This window comes from Balaenoptera physalus (genome assembly GCF_965194825.1).
Source record: "Balaenoptera physalus genome assembly, chromosome: 11".
Taxonomy (NCBI): Eukaryota; Metazoa; Chordata; class Mammalia; order Artiodactyla; family Balaenopteridae; genus Balaenoptera; species Balaenoptera physalus.
In genome coordinates, this window is record NC_138896.1 from 41,020,717 (window position 1) to 41,044,439 (window position 23,723).

Genomic DNA, 23,723 nt, shown 5'->3' on the forward strand with positions numbered 1-23,723 from the left:
TTAGCTGGTTGTCTCTTGGCAAAGCCCTGAGGGGAGGAAACACAGGATGGGTAAGTTTTGGTAGGGGAGGGGAGGAAGCCTCGGACACGGCCTGGCACCTGGCACTGCTAGGGGTGCTGGACAGCCATAGGGCATCATGGAAGTTGGTGCAACTGAGGAGAGGATGGCGTAGTCCCCACAGCCGCCATCTTGACCAGTGCACAAGGCCCTGTGTAGGCCACCTCCCCAGAGACTCCCTGTCTGAGGAAAACCCATCCTCACCCCGGAACCCTCCATCCCTCCCCTGGGTCACGGTGCAGGAAAAAGACATGCAAAAGTGGATGCCTGGCGTGCTTTTCCTAATCCCCCTGGCACAAATCTGCCTGGTCATTATGTGGATGTCCTTCTGTCCCCGCCCACTCTGGCACAGCTTCTGAAACCCTGCTGTCTCCAGCTCAGCCCCTCCCCAGTGCCCAGTGGTTTACAAAGCAGGGCACTGCTTTGGGAGCGCAAGCTGAAGCCACTTAGAAAAGGGGAGGGACTGGTCAGGAGGGGAGCATGCCCTCCAGGGGGGGAATTTCAAGCAAGGTTGGGAAGGAAACATCCCAGACTTGCAGCCAAGAGGGGACAGGAATGGTAAGAACAGAGAAGCAAGCCACGTGGACGGTTAAAAAAAAAAAAAAAAGGCAGGGGGCTCCCGCAAGGTATCAGGAAAACAAGGTCAGGAAGATGGGACTTTCAGAACTTCCTCCTAGATCCAACATTCCACCCCCTCCCTCCTCCAAGTGTGGGTTCTGGATGAGCAAAATCAACATCCCTGGGAACGTTCTGTACCCCTCCCCTGCAACCTCTAAGGGATGGCACCTCGCCCTCCCCATCATTTCATTTCCTAGCTGTAGCTTAGGGCAGGCCTCCACCAAGTCCACAGGCAAAGAAGGCAGCCAGCAGCAGGATGTTTTAAAGAGTCCCAAAATGTCCCCAAGCGCCCCCTCACAAGCCTCCCCTCCATTCCTCTGAACCTACTCCTTAGGACTGAGGCATCCCAAGAAGGTGCTATTAGGCGGGAGGGGATGGGAGGAGTGTCCCGTGAAGCCATTAACAGATGAGCAGGAAAGCCCTTATCAGACGGGCTGCAAGGGCTGGGACAGCAGACAGGTAAGTTTTGATGGAGGAGGAGCCTCAGAGGGCGCGGCCGGGCCTTCTGTCCCTCTGGGTAGACGGAGCGGCAGTGAGGTGGTCGCCGAGCGCCCCGCCCCCGCCCCTCCGAAACCCCGCCCCGGCCCGCCGAGACCCAGCTGACGCGCGGAGGCCGCAGCGCGCTTTCTGCCCGCCCGGGCCCCGCCCCCGCCGAGAAGCGAAACTCGCCTCCCAGTGTGTGGCCGTCGCCCCAGCCGCGTCGCGGAGGGGATGCGAACGCGGCCTCGCCCCGGCCTGCCTGCAAGCCGCCGCCAAGACTCTGGGCCTGGGCCAGGAGCGCCCGGGGGCGGTGGGAGGCGGGCGCGAGGGGCGGGGCGCGGGACGAGCCACCAGCGCCCGCGCTTTCCTCCCCCGCCGCCCGGGAGCCCGCGGAAAGCGGCTCCGGAGGACCCCTCCCCACCTGGTGGCACCTACATCCCGGGCAGTAGCTCCCCCATTCTCCCTCTTGGTGAGGGTATCTGTGTGGATTGGTGTCCGGCTTGCGATGCGCACCTGGCGCTGTAACCAGAGCCGGGTTCTCCTGGGAGAAGTTGCCGCGTCGCTTCACTGTCCCCCTCCCCTCCTGAGCGCGTCCATCTCCGCCCAAGGTCCAGGGAAGGGCCTACTCCCGCGCCCCGCCAGCCCCCTGATCTCGCTGTACCCCCCTCCACGCCTCTGCACACGCAGAAACCCCCTCCGAGTCCTGCCATCTTCAAGGCCGCGCTTAGGCTCCTGCAGAGCTCCCAGCCCGTTTCCACCACATGAGGCATCGCCCCTTAACTAAAGGCACCCCAGCCGAGATCATCTTAGAAAAACCGACGCTCCGCTGTGCAGAACACTTAATTTATAAATTACACCCGATACCTCATTCCATTCTTACCACAGTCCACTGTGATGTTCACTGAGTTAAAGGGACCACCTGGGCCACACAGCTGGTCAGTTGACGGCACCTATACAATCTAGGTCTCCATCCGTTCAACAAAATCTTACTGCAAAGGGATTATGTGCTGGGTATGGTCCCCACCCTCTGGAAGCTCACGTCCACCATGCTGTGTGCTGTGAGGACAGGAGCCACGTCCTTCACCTGTGCAAACCACCCCCCAACCCCCACCCCCCAGCCCAGTGGACACTCAGGAGCCCTGAGGACAGTCTGCTGTAAGCCTTCCATCCATTGGGTGACACAAGATGAGTTTGAGCCTGCACTGTGCAGGGCCCAATAGGGCATCAGTAGAGTGGGCAAGGGGAGGGGGTAGTACGGGTAGGGAGGGTCGGGCAGGAAGCCTGTGGGCAGGCCTGCCCTGGACCCTCTGAGCAGGAGCTGGTGGATATCTCTGCTCTAGAAGGATGTGGAGAAGGGTGCTGTCCCTGAAATGCCCCTGGGGTCTGCACCCCAAGACCTTGGTCTGAAGGAAGAGGGAAAGGCACATGCATCCAGGGGCCTGGCTGGCCCCATTCTGACCAGGGTGGACTTTGAGATCCAGGTGGGAGCCATGGAAAAGGCAGTGGGGTGGGTCAGTGCTGTCCGGAAAGATTAGATAAATAGGAGGAAGAAGGGAGCTAGAAGTGGGGCAAGTGACTATCAGAGGAGCAGCCAAGGGAGGAGGACACCAGACTGGGGAAATCCCAAAGGGTCCCCAGACAGCCCCTCCCTGATCTAGCCTGGAAAAGAGGGTGGAGGGGGAAACTGATGCGCTCAGGTCACACAACAAGTTAAAGAACAGCCAGTTCCAGACCCCAGATCTCCTGACTCCCAGCCCAGGGCACTGGCCACCACCCCACAGATCTAGGCTAGACCCACAGAAGGCCACGCCCAAAGCAGGCACTGTCAGAACACTGGGACTGGCTGGTGGAGGATGGGGGCCTTGGATTCCCCCTCCCCAAATAACCAAAGTCACAACCACTAGGTGAGGGTGGGGAGAAATGTTGGGAGAGGAACCCAGGTTCACTGGCTGGGGTCACTGGCCCGTCGGAGAAAAGAACTTCACTTCTGCATCCCTGCAAAAACATCCATATACTTGACCTCTACAGGTCTTTCTTTGCCAAGGATCCACTTTGAGTCACCGAAGGGACCAGTATATGGAATTTAAAACAAGCATGGCTCATCCCTTCAGAGAGCTTAAGTCTAGGAAGGACAGTAAGCCACACACTCAGGGAACCCCCAAGAGCCTCTCCAGTGAGGAAGAGAGGCAGCAAAAGTGACTAAACTTGGCCTGACAGAAATAAGGGCCCCTGGCCAGGGCACAAGCCTTCAGGGCACTGCCTCTGCCCGCAGGCCTGGGTTTCTGGCTCTCAGGACTGGGTGGGCTCTGGCGAGTCCTGGGGTCTCTGTTAGGCCAAGGAGAAGAGGGATGGGGAGCAGGAGACACAAGAGAGAACTGAGAAAAGGCCCAGAAGAGGGGCAACCCTGGGCCACCCAGCCCACCCTTCCCTCACAGGTCGGCCTTGCCCTGCCCAGGCCTCTCTCCTGCTCTCCATCCGGGGACTGGGCTCTCAGCCCTGCAAACCTGACAGAGTAACTGAGGCTGGAGGAGCCTTAGCAGGGCAGCCCTGAAGCCCAGGCCACCCTCCTCCACACCCCTGCAGGGCTCTCTGGGAAACAGAGAAGCAAAGCAGCCCTGATGACTCCAGAAAGTGAGACAAGTCTACAGCCTCCCCCTTATGGGGTGGGGAAGAAAGAGGTGGGGGCTGGGCGTTGCTTTAGATTAAAGGCGACTTAAGAGGCATAAGAATCAAATTAACACGTGGACCTTGAGTAGATCCTAATTTAAAGAAACCAGCGGTCAAGGCTAGACTGAGAACAATAGAGTGTATTGGACTATGGATTGGGCATCAGACGCTATTAGGAAATTACTAATTGGTATGATAACAGCACTGTGGTTACACAGGAACATAGCCTATTTCCTGTAAAATGAAGGATGTAGAGGTGAAAAAAACGCATGTAATCTACCATAAAATACTTCAGCAAAAAAGAAACATAGCAAATATGGCAAAATGTAAACAATGATTAAGTCTAGGTGGTGGGTATATGGGTGTTCTAAATGGTTCTATTTTTTTTTTTTTTTTTGGGCATACCACGTGGAACGCGGGATCTTAGTTCCCTGACCAAGGATCGAACCCGTGCCCCCTGCATTGGGAATGTGGAGTCTTAACCACTGGACCACCAGGGAAGTCCCTCTCTCTACTTTTATAAATTATATATATGCCTCTGGTTGGTGGTAAGGGGTCAAAGGGACAGCACAGGCCAGAGCTGTAAACACTCGGTGAAGTCCGTTTATCGTCAGCAGCAGCATCTCTGAGACACAGACTTAATTCTCCCTCGCATGACCTCCATCACCCCTGTCACCCATTTCTAGACTCGGACCCCGGAGAGCCGGCTCTCCTGCAGGCTGGAAGAAGTGGGTGATGGCTGGCTGGCTGAGTGATGGGAGAGGGATTTGTGAACCAAATATGCACAGCTGCCCCTGGGCTAAGATTTATGTTCACTGTCTCTCCTGGCTCTGCCCACCTGCCAGCCAAACAAATATGTACCTTTACACACCACTGTGATCATTTTACTCCCCCACTCAGTCCCCTGCAAGGAGTCCCTACTGTCTGTCTCCTCAGGTGGGAAGCCCTCTGCAGTGTGTCCTCCCCACCCCCCAGCCCACACCCCAGGCGCACTGTGCTGTCAGCGCCCAGTCTCGTCTCTGCCCTGGTGTGAAGAGTCCTGCAGCCTCCTCTCCGGTGGCGCGCGGGACTCCTGCTGGCTTACGGCCCCCACCTCCACCCCCAGCAAATCGCTTAGCCCCACTAAGCCAGGGGTCCTCCCTGCAGCAGGCTGGCTACAGGCACAACTGCTGGGAACCATTACCACTACTGGGCGTGACCCGCGTGACGCACTTCGGGGAGCTCAGAGCTGACATTCAGAGACCTGTGATGAACTTACTGGAGATTTGGGCTCTGCTCTCCTCCCCCCTTCCCAGGCCTCCTTCCCACCTCCCTCACAGACCCCACTTCCAGGCAGGAGCCCCCCAGCTCCACATGGGGTGAAGTGTGGCGAGCAGGCCTTGGGGTAGACTGCAGGAGACGTGTGCTCAGGGGTAACTGAAACCCAGACACCTGCCCGTAAACTGACAGCAGAAAGCTCCTGTGACCCCACCCTAAAATCCAGCACAGCACCCCACCTCCAACCCAAGCCTCCACCCCACAGCCCCACTGGGGCAAGTCAGGGAGCGGAGGGGAGGGGAAGGGAGAGGAGGGGAAGGGACGTGGGGTCAGGAACGCAGGGCAGGACAGAGTGTGAGCAAGTGGCTACAGCAGGATTCTTTAAGGCCTAGGAGCTGCATGCAGCCTGGGTCCCTGGAGTCCCTCAGTGGGACCTTGGGGCTGATCCTGTCCTCAGGCAACCCACACACCACCCCTCTCTCTACTTCACCCCCTCCCCACTGCAGCCGCCACGCCCAACCTGGCCCAACCTCGAGGGCAGGGGCTGGTATTACTCCCCACACCCCTAGCACAACACTCAAACTCGTGATGTGAAGTGGGCCAGACCCCCCAGGGCGCAGGGTCCCCGTTTCCACCTCCTCCTCCACCAGAGTAATGTGCAGAGTTAGAGCCAGCAAGGTAAAAGCTGTGCCTTGGGAGTTCCCTTGTGGTCCAGAGGTAAGGACTCTGAGCTCTCACTGCTGAGGGCCCAGATTCAATCCGTGGTCAGGGAACGATCCCAAAAGCCACGCAGCCACGTGCCACGGCAGGAAAAATAAATAAATAAATAAAGATGTGCCTTCCCTTTGATCTCAGAATTCCACTTCTGGGAATCTATCCTGAGAGGATAACTGGACAAGTGTTCGGGCATGTATGGACTAGGATGTTCAGGGCAGATTGTTTGGAACAGCAAAAAATTTAGAGACCAGCTGAATGCCCAATACTAGAGTTGCTTAAGTAAATGAAGGTACATCATACCGGGGGATGCTCTGTGGCCACAACAGTCGTAGGCTGGCACGCATGGGAAAATACAGCTTAATGTATTCCCTCCGAAAAGACAGGATACAAAGCCAGATGTGCAATGTGATATTGTTTTGTAAATCTTTATTTGCGTGCATAAAAGGCTAGAAAGTCCATATAGAGGCTGTCAATATAATCACAGTGGTATTACAGATAATTTTTATTTTAGTTTTTCAAGTTTTCTCCATGGAGCATATATTATTTTTTAATCAGGAAAAAAATATGTATGGGAATTTCCTGGCGGTCCAGTGGTTAGGACTCGGAGCTTTCATTGCCGGGGCCTGGGTTCAATCCCTGGTCAGGGAACTAAGATCCCAAAAGCCACAGGGCATGGCCAAAAAAATTTTTTCATTTAAAAAAGAAAAAAGGGGCTTCCCTGGTGGCGCAGTGGTTGAGAATCTGCCTGCCAATGCAGGGGACACGGGTTCCAGCCCTGGTCTGGGAAGATCCCACATGCCGCGGAGCAACTAGGCCCGTGAGCCACAACTACTGAGCCTGCGCTTCTGGAGCCTGTGCTCTGCAACAAGAGAGGCCGCGATAGTGAGAGGCCCGCACACCGCGATGAAGAGTGGCCCCCACTTGCCGCAACTAGAGAAAGCCCTCGCACAGAAATGAAGACCCAACACAGCCATAAATAAATAAATAAATAAATGTTTAAAAAATAAAAAAAAAAAAAAGAAAAAATATACATTTTCCAAAAAAACATGAGTTGTATGGATTGGCCTAGTGGAGGCTGAGACCCTGCCTTGGGGCACAGGACAGGGATAAGTCCAACATCTCATTCCAGTGAAATCACCATTAAGTGAAAGCCAATGGCAGGTCTGAAATCTGCCCGTGGAATGTTGTCTGCACGGGAGGGGCAGCGCCCCCTCCTGGAATCCCATGAGCCTCAGGGCCTTAAGGCACAAAGGGCCCTTAAAGACCATCTCTCCCAGCTCTCCGCTGTACAGACTGGAACAGGCTGAACTCTGTCTTGGTTACCACTGATTCCCCAGTGACTACAACAGTGCCTGGCACATAGTAGGTGCTCATTAGATGTTTGTTGAATGACTTAATGAAGTCTGATGAAGGCTAAGAGATGGGCTCTCTGGACCAAGGGGCAGGCAGACCCAACAGCTAGGCTTCCTCACAGCCTGTCAGCCTGAGAGGGCCCTGAGAAGGGACCCCCCGCACCCCACGTACACATTAGAAGTACTGGGGAGCTTTAAAAATCCAAACCTCAGACGCCCACCCCTAGAAATGTTAATACAGTTGGTCTGACATGGGACATGGGAGCTGGAATTTTTTTTAAAGACCCACAGGGAGAGTCTCGGGTGCAAACAGAGCACCTTAGAGGACAACCAGGCTGATAGAAACAGACTCTGAGAGGGAGGGCCTTGTCAAAGTCACCCATCCAGTTAGTGACAAAGCAGGTCCTGACCCTGGGGACCTGGGACTTCCTCCACGTTTTCTGGGTCCTGACATCCAATGCCCACCCTCCTGGGGAAGAAGATCCGGCTGGAAGATAGACACGGAATCCCAACGTCACTTCTGACCCTACTCCCTGTGATCACCCAGCCCTGGGTGACACAGGTCCAGAGGCCCTGAGAGCCCCCAAATGGTGCTCCAAGGCCCAGCCATGTGCAGGCAGAGGCAATCTGACAAATCTTGGGAGCTCAACTGCAAGACCCAGTTCACCTGCACTCCCCAGCTTACCCCAGTGGTCTCGGGGCCGCCCCTCTGGGCACTCAAAAGAGACCTTCTAGGAACTGGACATGAGAACCTGAGGGGCCTACCCTGCACACAGGGCCAGTTCCCCACAGCCACTGGCCGGGAGCCATAGTAAATCCTTCACCTGAAGTGGCCCTGACCTGCCACTGCAGCCCTGGCCTCTGCTGCCTCCCACCCAGAGCGAGGGACAAGGCAGTGTCCCTGGCCATGCTCTCCTCCCAAGAACAGGTGTGGGCCTGCTTTCCCTTCCCGGCTGAGGTCTCAACCTGCTCCAGGATCCACTCCCCAGACCCCTCCCATCCTCCCAACCCAGAGTTAATGTACAATCTTCACCGGGAGCTCTAATTACGCAGGCAGCTCTAATTGGCCTCCTCCACTTGGCTCTGCAGAGCCTGGCTGGAATCTGAAGCTGCCCCAGACTCCCTCCTCCACCAATGTCCCCCATCCTTTCCACCCCCCAGCTGAGCCAGTCCCACTGTCCACCAACGTTGCCCCTGTCCTCATCAAATTCATTTTCTCCAGCCCTTACTGGCCACCTCTTGGGCACCGAGCATTGCGATCGCCTGGGAACTCAGTCAAATCAGCTTCCAGGGTTCGCAGACATGGGCACCAACAGCCAGGATGAAGGCAAAGGGGACCAGAGCTGAGGATGGAGGCAGAAAGATTCCGGTGAGGCTGGAGCAGAGAGAGACTCACATAGAGCAATGCTTCTCTTTAAGGCTCCAAATCCCCTGGGGCTCAAAATGCAGATTCTGATTCAGTAGGACAGGCAGGGGTGTGAGATTCTGTATTTTCTAACAAGCTTCTTGGTGATGCTGATGCTGCTGGACCAAGGACTACACTTTGAGTAGCGATGCCTTATGGTGTTTAGAAACCATTCCTTCACTGAGTCTAGTTCTGAGAAGGTGCCCAGCACAGTGCCTGAGTGGATGAATGGGGTAATTAATCAGTCAATCCTGGCAAAGCTCCCAGTGTTAGAGGGCCCTACAGAGAAACCTTCAACTAATTGTAAAACAACACAATTAACACCCGAGAGGAATGTGTATAAAGCAGTGCGAAGCACAGGGGAAAAGGGGTTAATTCTGCCGGGGTGGGGGAGCGGGGTTGGAGCTCACAAAGGAGGCCACTCTGTACCAGGTCTGAGAGGGTGGGTCAGATTTACTCAGGTGGAGACTGGCTGAAGGGCAGGGGCAACAGGAGCAAAGGTAAAGAGACCGAGACAAGACCGACAAGACCGCAAGAGCGCACCAGACCGCAAGAGCGTGGGGAAGGTTCCAGGAATCCCAATCCAGGTGGTGCACCCTGGAGTGTCAGGGTCGTGAAGGGGGTGGTGAAAAAAAAAAAATAGAAAGTGAAGTTGGGGCCAGCACATGTCAGTGCTAGAAGGCCAGGCTGGGAGGGTGGGAGTGCCAGGAGGGTGGGCGTGTATCGGCGGGAAATTGGGAGCTCCTGGAGATGTTTGCACTGGGAAGCAGCCCCTGGAGTAGAAGGGCTCTGGGCGGTCACCAGGCCCTGCCTCAGAATCAAACTGGACTGTAGGAAGCAGCTTCCTGGGGCAGGAAGGGCCAGGGCGGGAGGGAGCTGTGCTAGAAAGCAATAGAGGGAATCCCTAGTGAGGGCATGAGGCCTTGGTTCTGTTAGATCCTCCCAGGTGCTAAAAAAGCCCCCACAGTGTGCTCAGCCCTGAGCCTGGCACTCAGAGCAACAGAGAAGATGGTCATTTCCCAAAAGCCCCCAGCACTGTTCAGACACCAGGAAGGGGGCCACCGTCTGCCCCTGCATCCCCCACGTCCCCACAGTCTCTTCTCCTTCCCTCAGCGCTATCAGACGTGTTTACTATGTGCTGGGAATGCAGCTCACCCCCATCCTCTGGTAAACTGAGCAAAACAAGTCAGATGTAGCGGGGAGGGGACGCAGGGCTGGGGAGTCCACATCTGAATGGGGAGGGGAATGAGAAGGCCTGGAGGGTGCTGAGATAAGGAGCGCAGGTATTCTGGAATTCCAAGTCAGCATCCATTCCCCGGTGGCTAAGCCAGCCCTCCAACGCTCCCGATCTTTCCCACAGGACTAAAGCTAAACTCCCAACAAGACACCAAGGGAGCCAGGTGACGCCCACCTCCCCAGCTCAGGGTGAGCCAGCCCTGGGCTCAGAGTGCCAAGGCTGTCCTCCAAAGCCCCCAGGGAGGGGGCACCTTGCAGCTGGTTGGCATCCAGATGAGGGTAGGGTCAGCAGAAGAGGGTGGGTTTACCCTAAAATAAAACGGCTGGGTGGGGTGGGGAAGATGAGACCATTTAACACAAGTCCCCAGACCGAAAATGTGACAAAGGTAACAGGCCCTGCCCTGAGGCTGGAGAGGTGGAGAAATCACTCTTACCCCCCATCGCCACCGACTCACTCAACTGCTCTCTGAAGATAAAACCCATTCGCTCTAATTCTTGCCCTGCCCTATGCCAGCTTCAGGCCTGGCTCTCTCCAGGGACTTGAATTGATTCCTTGCTTATCCAGACCCTGGGGGGTGGCGGCCAGAATTAATTAATGTTGGTAAAGCGCTCCAGAGATCCTGGGACCAGGGACCCAGAGGCGCCAGATGAGCTACTCAGGAAATTGACAGGGAGAGGCGGGGAGAAGGGGGCAGCCGGCAGGAACCTGGGACGCCTGGAAGGGGAGGGCTGCGAAGACACTCTTAGTGATGGGGGCGGGGGGGGGGCGGCGCAGGACAGGAGAGAGCTAGGAGGAAAAGGTGCGACCCTTCAAAGGTGCGACAGGTCTGTTACTAGGGGACTCCGGGCTGAGCCTGCCCACCCCCCCACGGCTCCGCCCCACCCCAGAGTCGGTCACTTCCAGGCCCGGATGCCTTTCCCCAACTAACGCCCCAGCCACCCACCTGCCCCAGCACAGGGACCACCTGCAGAGGAAGTCTCGGCCTCCCCGCCCCTTCTGAAGAAGGGCGAGAGCGCCAGGGTGGAGGCTTCGCGAAGGGGGGCGCCTCCTGACAACTCCGGCTGGGCGCCCGACTTTACCTGGGCAAACATTTCACTTCCTTTCTCTGAAAGAAGGAGGCGAGCCGTTCCCCCGCTCCTTAAAGCTGGGGACGTCCAGGTCCTCTGTCGGCGGGAGGCAGCAGGACGCACGCAACTAGCACCAGGGCCCACCGCGCCCCCGCCCCCGCGAACTCGGCTCACTCACCCCAGGGTGCTGATGAAGCCATTGACGGAGCCCTCGGCGTACAGGGAGACGATGTCCCCGATGTGGAGGAAGCTGGACATCTCGCTCATGGCTGCGGCCCTCCGGGGAGCCTGGGCGGTGGGGGCGCCCAGGGGCGCGCGGCCAGGCTAGGTGCAGAGGGCGGAGATGACCGGGGAGGCCGAGAGGGGCGCGCCCCCACCTCGGAGCCGGGCGCTCGGCGCGGCCGGGGCGGGCTAGCAGCCCCCGGGGCGGAAGGCTGCGCGGCGCGGCCCGGGAGCCGGTGGTGGCGTCCGGGTGAGGAGGTGCCCGCGTCTCGGCTCACCCGCCGCCCGCCCGGCCCGGCCCGCGCGTACCTGCAGCGTAGCAGAGCAGGAAGTCTGGGGCCGCCACACACACATGTAAATCTCGCCCGGGAGGCGGAGAAGCCACACCCCGCCCCCACCCCTCACCCGGCTGCGGCCCGCCCGCCGGCACCCACGTGCGCCGGCCCTCCTCCCGCGCCCCTAGCGCGTCCCGGCCCGGTCTCCCGGACGCCGAGCCGGCCTCCTGCCCCGCGCGATTCCGAGGGGTCTCGGGGCCCCAGCGGGCTCGCGGGACAGGTTTTCAGTTCCGGCGAGTCCCCAGCCAGACTCGCGGAACCGCCATCCCCAGCAGGCCCAGCCGTAGTTGGGGCTCTCCGCCCTCGAGGTTCCCCGAACTATCTGCTCCTCGGCCCTCGGGTCGCCGAGAGCCGTGCAGCAGCCCGCGGAAGGGGGAGTCCAACGACCCCGCGGGCGCTACCTTGAGCCGCGCGCGGAGGACGTGCCTCCGAGCGCCCAGGCCGCGGTCGCCCTGCGGCCACCGCGCCGTCTCCGCGCCCAGCTGAGAGCCGTCTCGCGCCGAGAGGCGCGCTCATTCCTTCGCAGCGCAAATCGGGATTCATTTTTCTCAACGTGAAAAGCCTTTTCATTGCACAACAGAAAGTGCTCGGGCTTGGAGGGGAAATGAAGCAATGGGGTGGGTTTTGTTTTTTTCTCTCCGCATTCCTGTGTACAAAGAGATCCAACTTCCGAATCAGTTCAGCCGCTCCCTCTCCAGGAGTTGGCTCCAAAACTCCCGGCTTCTTCTTTCTTTTCTTTTAAGGGGGGGAGGGGGGCAGGAGTGAAAACTACCTTCGCTAGTTAATTGCGCACCCGAGCGCCAACAAGGACAAGGCCAGTGCCGGCCCCCTGTGAGTGACCCGCTGCGGTGTCGCCGCTGAGTTCTTGCTCACGAAGTCCTGCCCTCAAACGCACGTCCCCAGCTCGCCTACTTTCTGTTCTGTTCCCGGGTGCTTGGGTGTTTGCTTCCTAGTCCTTTATTTTTGCTTCTGGGATAAAGTGCTCACTGCCACCCCCATTCATCACGTTTACTCCCTTCCGACCCCCCACCCCACCCCACCCTGACTTCCTGGGAAGGGGGAGGCTTGTCCCTGGGAGAAAGGGAGGAGGGGACTGAGGACTGAAGCAGGAAGGAGAAAGACCCGGGGAGGGGTGAGGCAGCGAAGAGCAGAGAGACAGCTGCTGACACGCAGGGGGAGGAAGAGAAGAGCCCCTGGGTCTGTGGCTTTTTCACAAAGACCCCTAGAATGTGGGAGAGGAGGACACCTCCGGGATTGCTGAGTTCAGTGTCTTACAGTCTTTTCACCAGGATCCACAGTAGCAAATAAGTTTTACATCAGACCAGTCGGCACCTTCATCTATATATAAGCAAAACAATAGTTTCACAAAACAATACTTACCCTTATGACCTGTGATTGCACTCTGATATTTTCTGTTCTATTTGTGTTTTGGTTTGTTTTTTAATACTGATTGTGAACCACTAAATTGCTCCAAATGGGCTGCAAATTGCAGTTGGAAAAACCTCACCCAGGCCACTCTGCCAAAAAGAGATGAGCAAAGCCCAGAGAAGGATGAACCAGACCTCTAGGTCATGCAGCCGGTTCATGGCAACTGGAGCCAGAAGCCCAGCCCTTTGACCCCCAGCTCCTGACTTCAGCCCAGTACTCTCTCCACTGCCTTACACTGCACTGGAGCCTCAGCTGTCCATCCCTGGATCCCAGCTGGGAAGGGCCAGCCACTGGAACAGCTTCACTTGCTCCCAGAAGTCAGGCCTCCACGGCATTTCCTGCGGACAGAAGGGGAATATATGCATTTGTTCCATAAGCATTTATCAAGGGCCTACTATGTGCCGGCTTCTGCTGGGCGCCACGCTCTGATCAAGCCACTGGCCTCAGCCCAATTGACTTTCCCCTTCCCCAGACAGTGATGACGAAGAGAAATGTGCTGGAAACACCCCTCCAGTGGCTTCACTCTGCACACGTGCCTCCCTTGCCCCAGCCATATCCAGGGGTCCATGTCCTTCCTCTCCTAAGATTCAAATGGATGGAGACTTCCCTGGTGGCACAGTGGTTAAGAATCCGCCCGCCAATACAGGGGACACAGGTTCGAGCCCTGGTCCGGGAAAATCCCACATGCCGCGGAGCAACTAGGCCCGTGAGCCACAACTACTGAGCCCCCATGCCACAACTACTGAAGCCCACGCACCTAGAGTCCGTGCTCCGCAACAAGAGAAGCCACCGCAATGAGAAGCCCGCGCACCGCAACAAAGAGTAGCCCCAGCTCACCACAAGTAGAGAAAGCCCAGGCGCAGCAACAAAGACCCAACGTAGCCAAAAATAATAATTAAAAAAAAAAAAAGATTTAAATGGATGGTTCCATAACTCAGCCAAGGTCTTACAGCCAGGAAGTGGAGGTCAGGCCTATGTTGCCAAAAGCACATGCTGCTGGTTCTCCCTCCACCCCCAGATCGGGAGTGCTCTGAGCCTCTGCCCCTCCACCAACCAGAAGGACTCAGAGGAGGGGAACACAACTGTCATCCAACTGAGAAACCCTGGTAGGGATGCCCCTGGCAGCCTCCTACCACACACACTGCTTCTGTGTATTCCTCTGAACCACGACATCCATGCTGTGTTCCCAGAGGAGCCACTCCTGGGCTCTAGACCCCTGGTCACCTGCCTCTGCAAAATCAATTCCACTGTAAGTGCTTTTATGTATCTGGGTTCTGAGTTAGAGTTTGTTTAAAGAAAGGTTCAGTTGGTCAAAAAAATAATGATAAAATTTAAGAAACTGATGATACAGCTCCAGTGAGTTCACTGTCCTGCTCCCCTGCTTGAAACCTTCCTGCATTTCCTCATCACCCACAGAATCAAGCCTACAGGCCTTAGCTCAACACACCAGACCCTGTCTGTCCCCACCCCTCCCCACTCCGGCACCCTCGGCAGACACAAAGGTCACTCCTCAAGAACCATGCTGTGGGGCTTCCCTGGTGGCGCAGTGGTTGAGAATCTGCCTGCCAATGCAGGGGACACGGGTTCGAGCCCTGGTCTGGGAAGATCCCACATGCCGCGGAGCAACTAGGCCCGTGAGCCACAACTACTGAGCCTGCACGTCTAGAGCTTGTGCTCTGCAACAAGAGAGGCCGCGACAGTGAGAGGCCCACGCACCACGATGAAGAGTGGCCCCCGCTCGCCGCAACTAGAGAAAGCCCTCGCACAGAAACGAAGACCCAACACAGCCATAAATTAATTAATTAATTAATTAATTTAAAAAAAAAATTAAGAACTGTTAAAAAAAAGTATTAAAAAAAAAAAAAAAAACGTGCTGTGAACTGCGCAGGCTTTGACTCTCATAGGCCTGGGTTAGAGGCCCAGCTCTGCCATTTTTCCAGAGGCAATTCTCTCAGCCTCCATTTCCATCTGTTAAAGCCCTCTGTTTGCTTGTCTGTTAAGTGGGGAGAATATTATACCAACATGTGGGGGAAGTGGGATAAAGCCATCAGCACAGCATCCCCCAGTTAAGAAGAACTGAGTATGTTCAACCTCATTTCCCTAGGACCACGTCCAGTCTCAGCTCTGTAGCCGGGCTGCTGGGGTTCCCTCCATCACCCCCCTCTTTCTATTCCCATGGTCAGAATAAAGTCTCCTTCCCTGATGTCCTGGAGCAGCAATCTTTTAAGTCTTATTATGAAATACTTTTAGAAATACTATTAAATTTAAAATAATATATCAAAAATATAGTGAGCGCCTTGTACCTTTCCTCCAACTTTGTCAAATCTTAATATTTGGCAAAATTTGGTTCCAGTATATATATTTTTAAACTAAACCTTAAAAATTCAGTTAAAAATTGAAAAAAAATTCATTTGAAGTTCCTTATGGATGCCTCCCAACTATACTTTCCTCCAGGAAGAACCACTGTCCTGATTTATGCTTGTACCAGGTACAGATGTATCCATAAACAATGTACCCTATCACTCTTCAGGTTTTTTACCTTTTATATAAATAGTATCACCCCGTGTGTATCCTTTGGTACTTGGAGCAGAGGTGTGACAGTCCACTTCCTGACCACATCACAATTTGTTTACCTATTTGGTCGGTGACCATGAAAGCCCTATCTAGGTTTTGGCTATTACAACTACCTTGCAGTGAACATTCTTGTCTCCTTGTGCAAACACATGAGTGTCTCTAGGGCACAGTGTTTCAAATTATGGACTCAGATGTATTCGTGGGTCATGAAATCAAGTGAGTGGGTAAAGATCAGCATTTTCTTAAATTAATTAATTAATTAATTTTTGGCTGCATTGGGTCTTTTGTTTTTTTTGGCTGCGTTGGGTCTTTGTTGCTGCGCCCAGGCTTTCTCTAGTTGCGGCGAGCGGGGGCTACTCTTCGTTGCAATGTGCGGGCTTCTCATTGTGGTGGCTTCTCCTGTTGCAGAGCACGGGCTCTAGGCACGCGGGCCTCAGTAGTTGTGGCTCATGGGCTCCAGAGCTCAGGCTCAGTAGTTGTGGCGCACCAGATTAGTTGCTCCGCGGCATGTGGGATCTTCCCAAGCCAGGTCTTGAACCCGTGTCCCCTGCATTGGCAGGCAGATGCTTAACCACTGCGCCACCAGGGAAGCCCCAAGATCAGCAATTTTTAAAACTCAAAATTGATTAGAGGGACTTCCCTGGCAGTCCAGTGGTTTTTCCCTGTGTGCAAAAAAAAAAAATTGATTAGAAAATAATGTGCATCACATGTCACTGGAGTCACCATTAGGGTGAAAGATGTGTGTGGCACATTCTGGATCACAGTTCATGCTTATTGAGGATACCTGTCCAAAAGTTTGAAAAACTCTACTCCAGAGTGAGAACTTAGAAAGTGGACTTGCTGGATCACAGGGAAGGTGCATGGTCAACTTCCTAGGAATCGCCAAATTATGCTCCAAAGTGGCCCTTCTAAGTCACCCTCTCACCGGCCACTTTAAGTATGCCCACTGAGCCATGCCCTCACCAACACTTGCTAGTGTCAGGCTTTTTAGCCTGGAATTTCTCTGTATCCCCAGTATCAGAGAACATATCATGAGCCATCTTGAATTGTAATGATCTCTCTCCTTTTTGGCCTCCCCTTCTAGACCATGAATTCCTGGATGGAGGAGGCTGTGTCCATTTCACTTTGTGTCTGCAGACCAGGCCAGACATATCATAAGTGCTCACTAAATCTGAGTGTAATTGAACTGTCAAGGAGCAGGAAGATGGGGAAAGTATATAAATTATACCAGGGGATAAAGGGAGACTGTGGGAGCCCCAGCTCGGGGTATCGGACACCTGGGTCCCCAGGTGGGAGGTGGGAGGTGGGAGCTTCCAGGGGTGCTCTAAGCAGTTGGAAAGGAGAACCGATGGGCCGCACCCCTCCTGAGTGGCTTGAGTAGGATGCTCTTAAGCTGGGGCCAAGTTCAGGCCCAGGAAGGAGGCCACCACCATCTTCACGGCAACTGGTTCAGGCCCCAACCTCCATGACTGGGTACCCCCAGCACCCCCTTCCAAGGGGGGCCTCTTCTAGAGGGATAACAGAGGGGATGGGACACTCTGGTCAGAAATTCCAAACTCAGGATTCCCAGGGAGCCAGTGACTGCAGGGGCCCCCAGGAGGGGGAACTGAGGGGCAGGGGCTGGATTGTGGGGAAAATTCCTTTTCACTGTATCTCTTTTTTCAACTTTTGAATTTTGGACTATGTGGATGTTTAACCTATAACCAAAACTAAAGAGGTTCAAAGTCTCACTCCCCAAGCTCCAAGTGCCCGCAGGAAGACCTACAGTAAACCCACCCCTATTCTCCATCCAACCCAGACCTGAGGGGTCAAGGAGGATGGTGCTCAGACCCTCCCCCTGGAATCAGAGGGAACTTTGTGTGTGTTGGGGGCAGGGGCGATAAAACAACTGGGGGGGGGGTGCCAGCTCTGAATCCTAGGCCCCCTTCACCAGCATGCTCCCCTGCCTCCCCACCACCACACCTGCCTTCTGGAGACTTCTCCCCAGCTCTGCTGTGTGACTTTGCAGAGGGTACAGACCTCTCTGGGTCTCCGGTTCCTTCTTGTAACCAGAGTTCACATCACCTTCCCAGATTTCACCCTTGGCAATGACTGTTCTTTGAGCTCTTTCTGGCCCTCCCTGTCTGGGATTGGGAGGGGCAGGAACGCCACCTCCATGCTAGCTGTGTCATCTCATGGTTTGGGGCAGATAACAGGCAGTTCGCAGGGCTTCCTCGGCCCCTTGCTCCTGATGTGGCAGCAGGGCCAGGAGGGGAGGGGTGGATTCAGGCCAGAAGGGCGATTCAGTGCTGCAGCCACCCTGCCCGCTGCCGGGGTTCCCAGAGAATTCCTTCCCCATGCCATAAGCTGCCCTGGGCGGGCACCTCAGCCCCCAGCAAGCACTCAGCCACAGCCAGGGCTGCCGGCCCCGCCAGCCTGCACTCCCACTCCCATACACACACACACACACACACACACACACACACACACACACACACACAGTCACCCTCCCAGGGAGTCTGAAAGGAGACAGAACTTGTTCTGTTGGCCTTCCCCCCACCCCACCTCCCAGTCATCAATGCCATATCTATTTATTTCAGACACTCGCTGACCACTGACCACATGCAAGGGCCTGGAGAGGAAACGGACCGGAGGAATGTAGCCAGCTAACCTGAACACGTGGTCCCGGCCTGGTGAAGAAAGAGATCAAAGAATCTGCTGCTGCCCTTCCCACTGGTCGCAGAAGAAAGAGTGATCCCCTCCCACTGCTAATTTTGGCCTCTTAAGAGGGAAACCCCCTGGTTCTGGAGTCCTGAATCCAAGGGGCCCGACCCCAGGTCTTTCCTCTTCCTCTGCGCAGAGGTGTCGGCTGGCAGGTAAGGTGACCCCATCCTGGGCACCTTCACAAACAGTGAAAAGCAGAAGTCCTGGAGCAAGACCACGGAGTGCAGGCTCCAAGCGCTCTATAGAGAAGCTGCCCCGCCTCTCTGGGCCTCAGTGTCCTTGTGTGTAAAATAAGAATAGAGAGCTGTGTTGGTGAGATCCTGGCAGGAAACTGGTAACGCATTCCCAGTGGGTGATTAAAGGGAGGTTAATGAATGGATGGAATTGCAGAGGTGTGGGCGGGGCTAAGGGCCCCAGCCAGGGGTGATGCAGTGCCTGGAGCTAGGAACCGCAGAGAGCTGTTACCAGTCCAGTCCCAAAAAGGAGCCAATGGAGCAAACACCAAACCTCTCTCCCCTCCTGCCCTCCAGTCTCTTTCCAGTGCCTCCCATTGGCTCAGAGGACAAGGGAGCCTGGGTAATTCAGGCCATAGAGGTCAGCCTCCCAGGACACAGAGCAAGCACAGAAGAGCGGACAGTGGATCCGGCGGGGTGAATGGAGAATATCTAACATAAGTAACTACTTTGTAAAACATTTAGCTCGAGCAGCAAATATTCTCTATAACTGTCTTCGTTGGCATAGTTCTCAGGGTTCTCAATAAAGAGAAGTGCTTGTAGATCTAAAGCAGTGACAATCTAATAATGGAATTTTGTTTTATAGGATGACCAAGGAGGGGACATTTATGAGACAGAAGATTTTATCGAGATTTCCACAAAGCTGACCTCTGAGTCCCCTCCCCAGTAGAGTAATCAGCTATTGAGTACCCACTGGCCAGAAGGAGGAAGTACAGGGGGCTGGGCTGGCCTGCATGTGCCTTCCCCACACCCCCCACACCCCCCATTCTAAGTCAGAGTTGAACAGTGGTGGAGGTTCCAGTGGAGGCTGTCTGATTACAGTTCCCAGTCGCCCTCTGAGGTTACCCCCATCCTGATGCCCAGGTCAGGACCTTGGCAGGAGCCCTGGAGAAGAGGGAGGCCTCTGGCAATTCTGTCTCTTTCCACACTCAGGAGGGGGACCCTGCCCCGTGAGGGGAAGCTGCACAGGCCTCTACACCTCACCTGCCGACAAGGGAGGCAGGTTTGGAGGAGGGGGAACATCAGCATGGTGATCCTGTTGAGAAAGGGGACCAGAACGAAAACCTCCCTGGGGCCAGGGCCAGGCAGGAGCAGCCTTTGTCTGGCAGGAGACGAACAGGATGATGTCAAGTCCACCTGGGCTGGGCCCTGGCCTCCAGCTGCGCCCCACGCCTACCTTGGCAGGACTGAGGCCTGCAAGCCTGGGCTGCCCGGCCACAGCTTGGAATGGCTGAGGGTTTCACCCAGCAGACAGGACCTGCTCCTACACCAGGTTTGCCAGCCTTTGTTTCTGGATCATTCAGAAGGAAGGGATTCGTGCAGAGAGGGGTGTGCCATGCCCTTCGGAGGGGGTAGGGAGGGGTCATGGTCAAGGCACTCCACTCTAGGGGGAGAGGGAGAGAAAGGCCTGCTGTTTGCCCGGGAGCTGAACAGACACTGGGGCCCTTGTCCTGGGGCAGTGGGGGAGGCTGCTGGCCAGATGCAGAGCAGTGGGGGAGGGGGGGAGGGATTCCAGGGCCCAGCTATCAACCTCTTCCTCCCACACCCCCACCAAGCTCCCTGGCCTGCCGGGCAAGAAGACAGGAGACTTACTGAGACCTGGTAAAGCCCAGCCCCCATTACCACCCAGACACAGAACCTCCAAAGGCAGCCCTGGTGCTGAGCAAGGTACTGCCTTCTTGAGGTCCGGATGCTGCAGAAACCCACTGAGCCTGGGCCCTCGAAGCTGGGCAGGCTTCTCTCTGGAAGGGGCTCTCCTGGTTGACCGTGAACAAACCCGGCCTCGGACCTTCAGGGCAGCGTTCTGGTGAAGAGGGCTGCATCCGGCCACCTGACAAACATTGATGGAATCTGTGCTGTGTGCGGGGCCCTTTACAGGGCAGGAGGGCAAGGGCTCCCCTGCCCCAGCAGACCCTTGACCAACAGGGGTTGGGCCCAGCTGAACCAACCTCAGCAGCTCCCTCCTCTGGCTGGCACTGCTGTTGTTCTAGGCCCTCTTTCTAAGCGTAGCCACTCCCAGGAGTTGCCCCCAGCTCATCAGCCGGCCCTCAGTACTTTCCCAGGGTTGGCTGGGGGAGCAGAGAGGAAGGCCCCCCAAGGCTAGGCGCCTGGAACAGGAACCGCAAAGGGAAACGGTAGCAACCACTCACTGCCGACACCTGGTTCCCACCCCTAGGTGGCGCTCTGGCTGCATTAGTGCACCCAGCCTGCCCTCAGCCCCGTCCCCATTTTATTACTGAGGGGGAAACGGAGGCTCACAGGGCTGAGGGTCTAGACAATCAAACAGCTAATGGATGAGGAAGGGAAATTCTGTTACCTAACAGGTCGGTGAAGGTTGTACGGCTACTAAGGTGTCTCCATTTTGCAGGTAAAGAAAGCTCAGGGAGGTGAAGGGACTTGCACAATGTCACACAGCCAATAAGTGACATGAGGTGGGACTCAAACTCAGGCCTGCCTGACCCCAGAGCCTGTGTCTTCATCTTCACCCTGCAGAAGGGTCACAGACAGGGAACCTGGGAGGGGAATTTGTTCACTCAGGAGTTATGCCCGGCAGAGGACTGCTCCTTTGCCCTCGCAGACCCTGCCCCGAATTCCTCCTTGGTGGTGGCCGGGGGGACCCTTGCAGCTGGCACAGGGACCCCACCAAGGCCTGTGCCTCCAGCCTACACCTCCGGCTGCCACCTAGTTCTTTCCTGACTACACCTTCCAGTGGGGCCTGGCCTGGCTCCCTCCATCCTGAGCCAGGTGGGCCTCCTTGCCCAGGACAGGTTGCCTCTGGGCACCACAGTCTGTGGTCCACGCACAGGCTGCACCTGCCCTGATTCCGGCAGATTCCAGCGCCAACTACCACGATTCATTAGCTCCCCCTTTGTCCCGACAGACAAAATGCACAGCAGGAGGGAAATTGGTTCGACAGCAGGGAGGACCTGGGAGATTGGGGATTGGGTGCCAGAGGAGGTGGGGCTCTTTAAAAGAGGAATATGCTAGGCTGCCTGAGTGAGAATCCAAATTCAAGGGTTCCAGACAAATTAACTTCCTTTGGCTCCTCCAGCTTCCTCCCCTCGAGGCCCAAGCGCTGGGAGTGGGAGCTGGAAGCTTGCCTCCAGAACCTGTTCAGACCTGCAACCAGGACCACACCCACAGTGCACACTGGTCCCATTCAGAGGCAGTAGGAATTAGCACTTACTGAACACTTACTATGGTCCCTTTATGTCTCTATCAGCTCATGTAATCTTCTAATAGCCCGAAGAGGGCTACGGTCATTATGGTCATTATGTCCACTTGACAGAAAAGGAAACCGAGGCCCAAGGCCTTTTCCAGGACTCTCCATCTTCCCAATGTCTGTTCGTCCTTCAAGGCTCAGCTTAAATGCCCCCCTTTGTGCCAAGGACCTCTGCCCTCTGCGGGGCTGTCCACGCACAAGGACCAAGGCTAATCGGAGCCCAGGCTCTCCAGGCCGACCTGCCACTTCCTAGTTCTTGACCGTGAACAAACAACTTCCCTAAACCTGTTTCCTTATATGTCAAATGCGGATAATAAAGCACCAGCCACAGAGGATGGTGGTGAGCGTTCAACGAGATAACACACATTGTGCCCTATAACCAGACCCTGGCACAGAGGGGGTGCTTAACAGAGGCAGGTTTTCACTGCTGGTTTTATTATGTACACTTTCTTATCGGCACCTCGCCATCCTAACTCTGCTGATTTCACCTCTCGGGCCCGACTGTAAGTTCACTGAGGACTCGTCTCAACATCTCTGTCTTGCTTGGGGTCCCCAGGATGCAGACCCTGAGTTCAGGGACACATACCTGAATGGAGGTGACCAAAGTGAACTCCAGTTAGAGGGCTGGAGAAGTGAGGCCGGGAAGGGACAGATGCCAGTCACGGAGATATTGTCTACCAGTTCCCACTGTGGAGCCCAGTCCCTCTGGGGAGCTCGGGGAGCCGGGTCCGTCTCTGATGTACCCTTCTCACCCCGTCAACTTCAAACCCCAGCCATGTCCCAGGCCCCAGCTTTCTGCAGCTCTGAGCCCTGGTGACGGGCTATCGTGTGCTCATCCAGCTCCGGCCTTGTTCAGCTAACAGATTGGGGCAGGAGTCCAGGCCTTGGAGACAGGGGTTCCAGGGGCTGAGAGCAGAGCCTGGTTGAGGGCCAGCATGGGCACAAAGATGGGCACCAGAGACACCCTGGTCCTGGCTAAACGGGAGGGACCGACCAGGGTGGAGGTGCCGCCCAGAGGCTCATCTGTCAGATGCTTGGCTGGTCACTGCAGGGTAAGTCAAGCGCTTCCTCGGGAGAGGGTGGGGAGCCTGCCTCAGCTCCCACTTTGCATTCTCAGAGCCCAGGCCGCCATCTCTGAGGGCTTTGAGTCCAGACCAGGAGGGGTTCAGCCTGAGAGACAAGGTGGGAAGAGAACTAAGAGAAGAATTGGGAAAGGTTTGGGGACAATGTTCTGATTACTATTGCTACCTAACAAATTTTCCAAAGCCTAGTTGTGCGAAACAACAGCCATTTCATTTTACTCACAGTTTCGTGGGTCAGGAATTCGGAAGGGCCTGGCTAGGTGGTTGCTGCTGGGGGTCTGTCGCGTGATTGCTGTGGGGGTCAGACGCTGGCTGGGGCTGGAGTCATCTGAAGACGCAACTGAGCTGTACGTGCACGATGGCTGCTCCCTGCGCGGCCGGCAGGTGGTGCTGTCATGGCGGGGGGGGGGGTGGTGGAGCTCAGCTGGGGCTGTGGATGAGACCGACTCCATGTGGCCTCCGACTTCTTACATGGGGGCTGGTTTATCCCAGAGCAAGTGTCCTGTGTGGCCTTTTCTAACGTAGCCTCTGCAGTCATATAGCATCACTCCCACAGTACTTTACGACGGAGGCAGTCATAGCCCTCCAAGATCCAAGGGGAGAATGACACAGATCCCTTTTCCCTGGGGATGTTGGGCCCATGTTTTAAAACTAGCACAGGTGGACTTACCTGGTGGTGCAGTGGTTAAAAATCCGCCTGCCAATGCAGGGGACACCGGTTCGAGCCCTGGTCCGGGAAGATCCCACATGCCGCGGAGCAACTAAGCCCGTGTGCCACAACTACTGAGCCTGCGCTCTGGAGACTGCGAGCCGCAACTACTGAGCCCGCGTGCCACAACTACTGAAGCCCACGCACCCTAGAGCCCGTGCTCTGCAACAAGAGAAGCCACCGCAATGAGAAGCCCACACACCGCAATGAAGAGTAGCCCCCGCTCGCCACAACTAGGGAAAGCCCGTGCGCAGCAATGAAGACCCAACGCAGCCAAAAATAAATAAATAAATATATTAAAATAAATTAATTAATTAATTTAAAAGGTTGCTAAGAAAAAAAAAAACTAGCACAGGT

The 23,723-nt window shown here is 55.7% G+C and overlaps 1 protein-coding gene and 1 long non-coding RNA gene across 4 annotated transcripts in view; one reads left to right on the forward strand and one right to left on the reverse strand.

The window, feature by feature from the left end:
• Positions 1-11,471, reverse strand: part of ITPR3 (inositol 1,4,5-trisphosphate receptor type 3) — a 66,215-nt gene extending 54,744 nt beyond the window's left edge. For both annotated transcript variants that reach the window (XM_082415033.1, XM_082415032.1), the window contains exons 1-2: positions 11,389-11,471; positions 11,036-11,181 (exon numbers count right to left, since the gene is read on the reverse strand). In XM_082415033.1, coding sequence (XP_082271159.1) covers positions 11,036-11,181; positions 11,389-11,433 — 191 coding nt within the window. In that variant the 5' untranslated portion in view covers positions 11,434-11,471. The remainder of the gene's footprint in view (positions 1-11,035; positions 11,182-11,388) is intronic.
• A 6,100-nt stretch (positions 11,472-17,571) lies between these two features.
• On the forward strand, positions 17,572-20,146 carry LOC309638763. 2 transcript variants are annotated; one of them, XR_014251265.1, is made up of 3 exons: positions 17,572-18,271; positions 19,286-19,625; positions 19,909-20,146. It is a non-coding gene; the product is annotated as an uncharacterized lncRNA (long non-coding RNA). The 2 variants fall into 2 exon arrangements; XR_014251264.1 differs by having other exon boundaries at positions 17,572-19,625.
• The last annotated feature ends 3,577 nt before the right edge of the window (positions 20,147-23,723 follow it).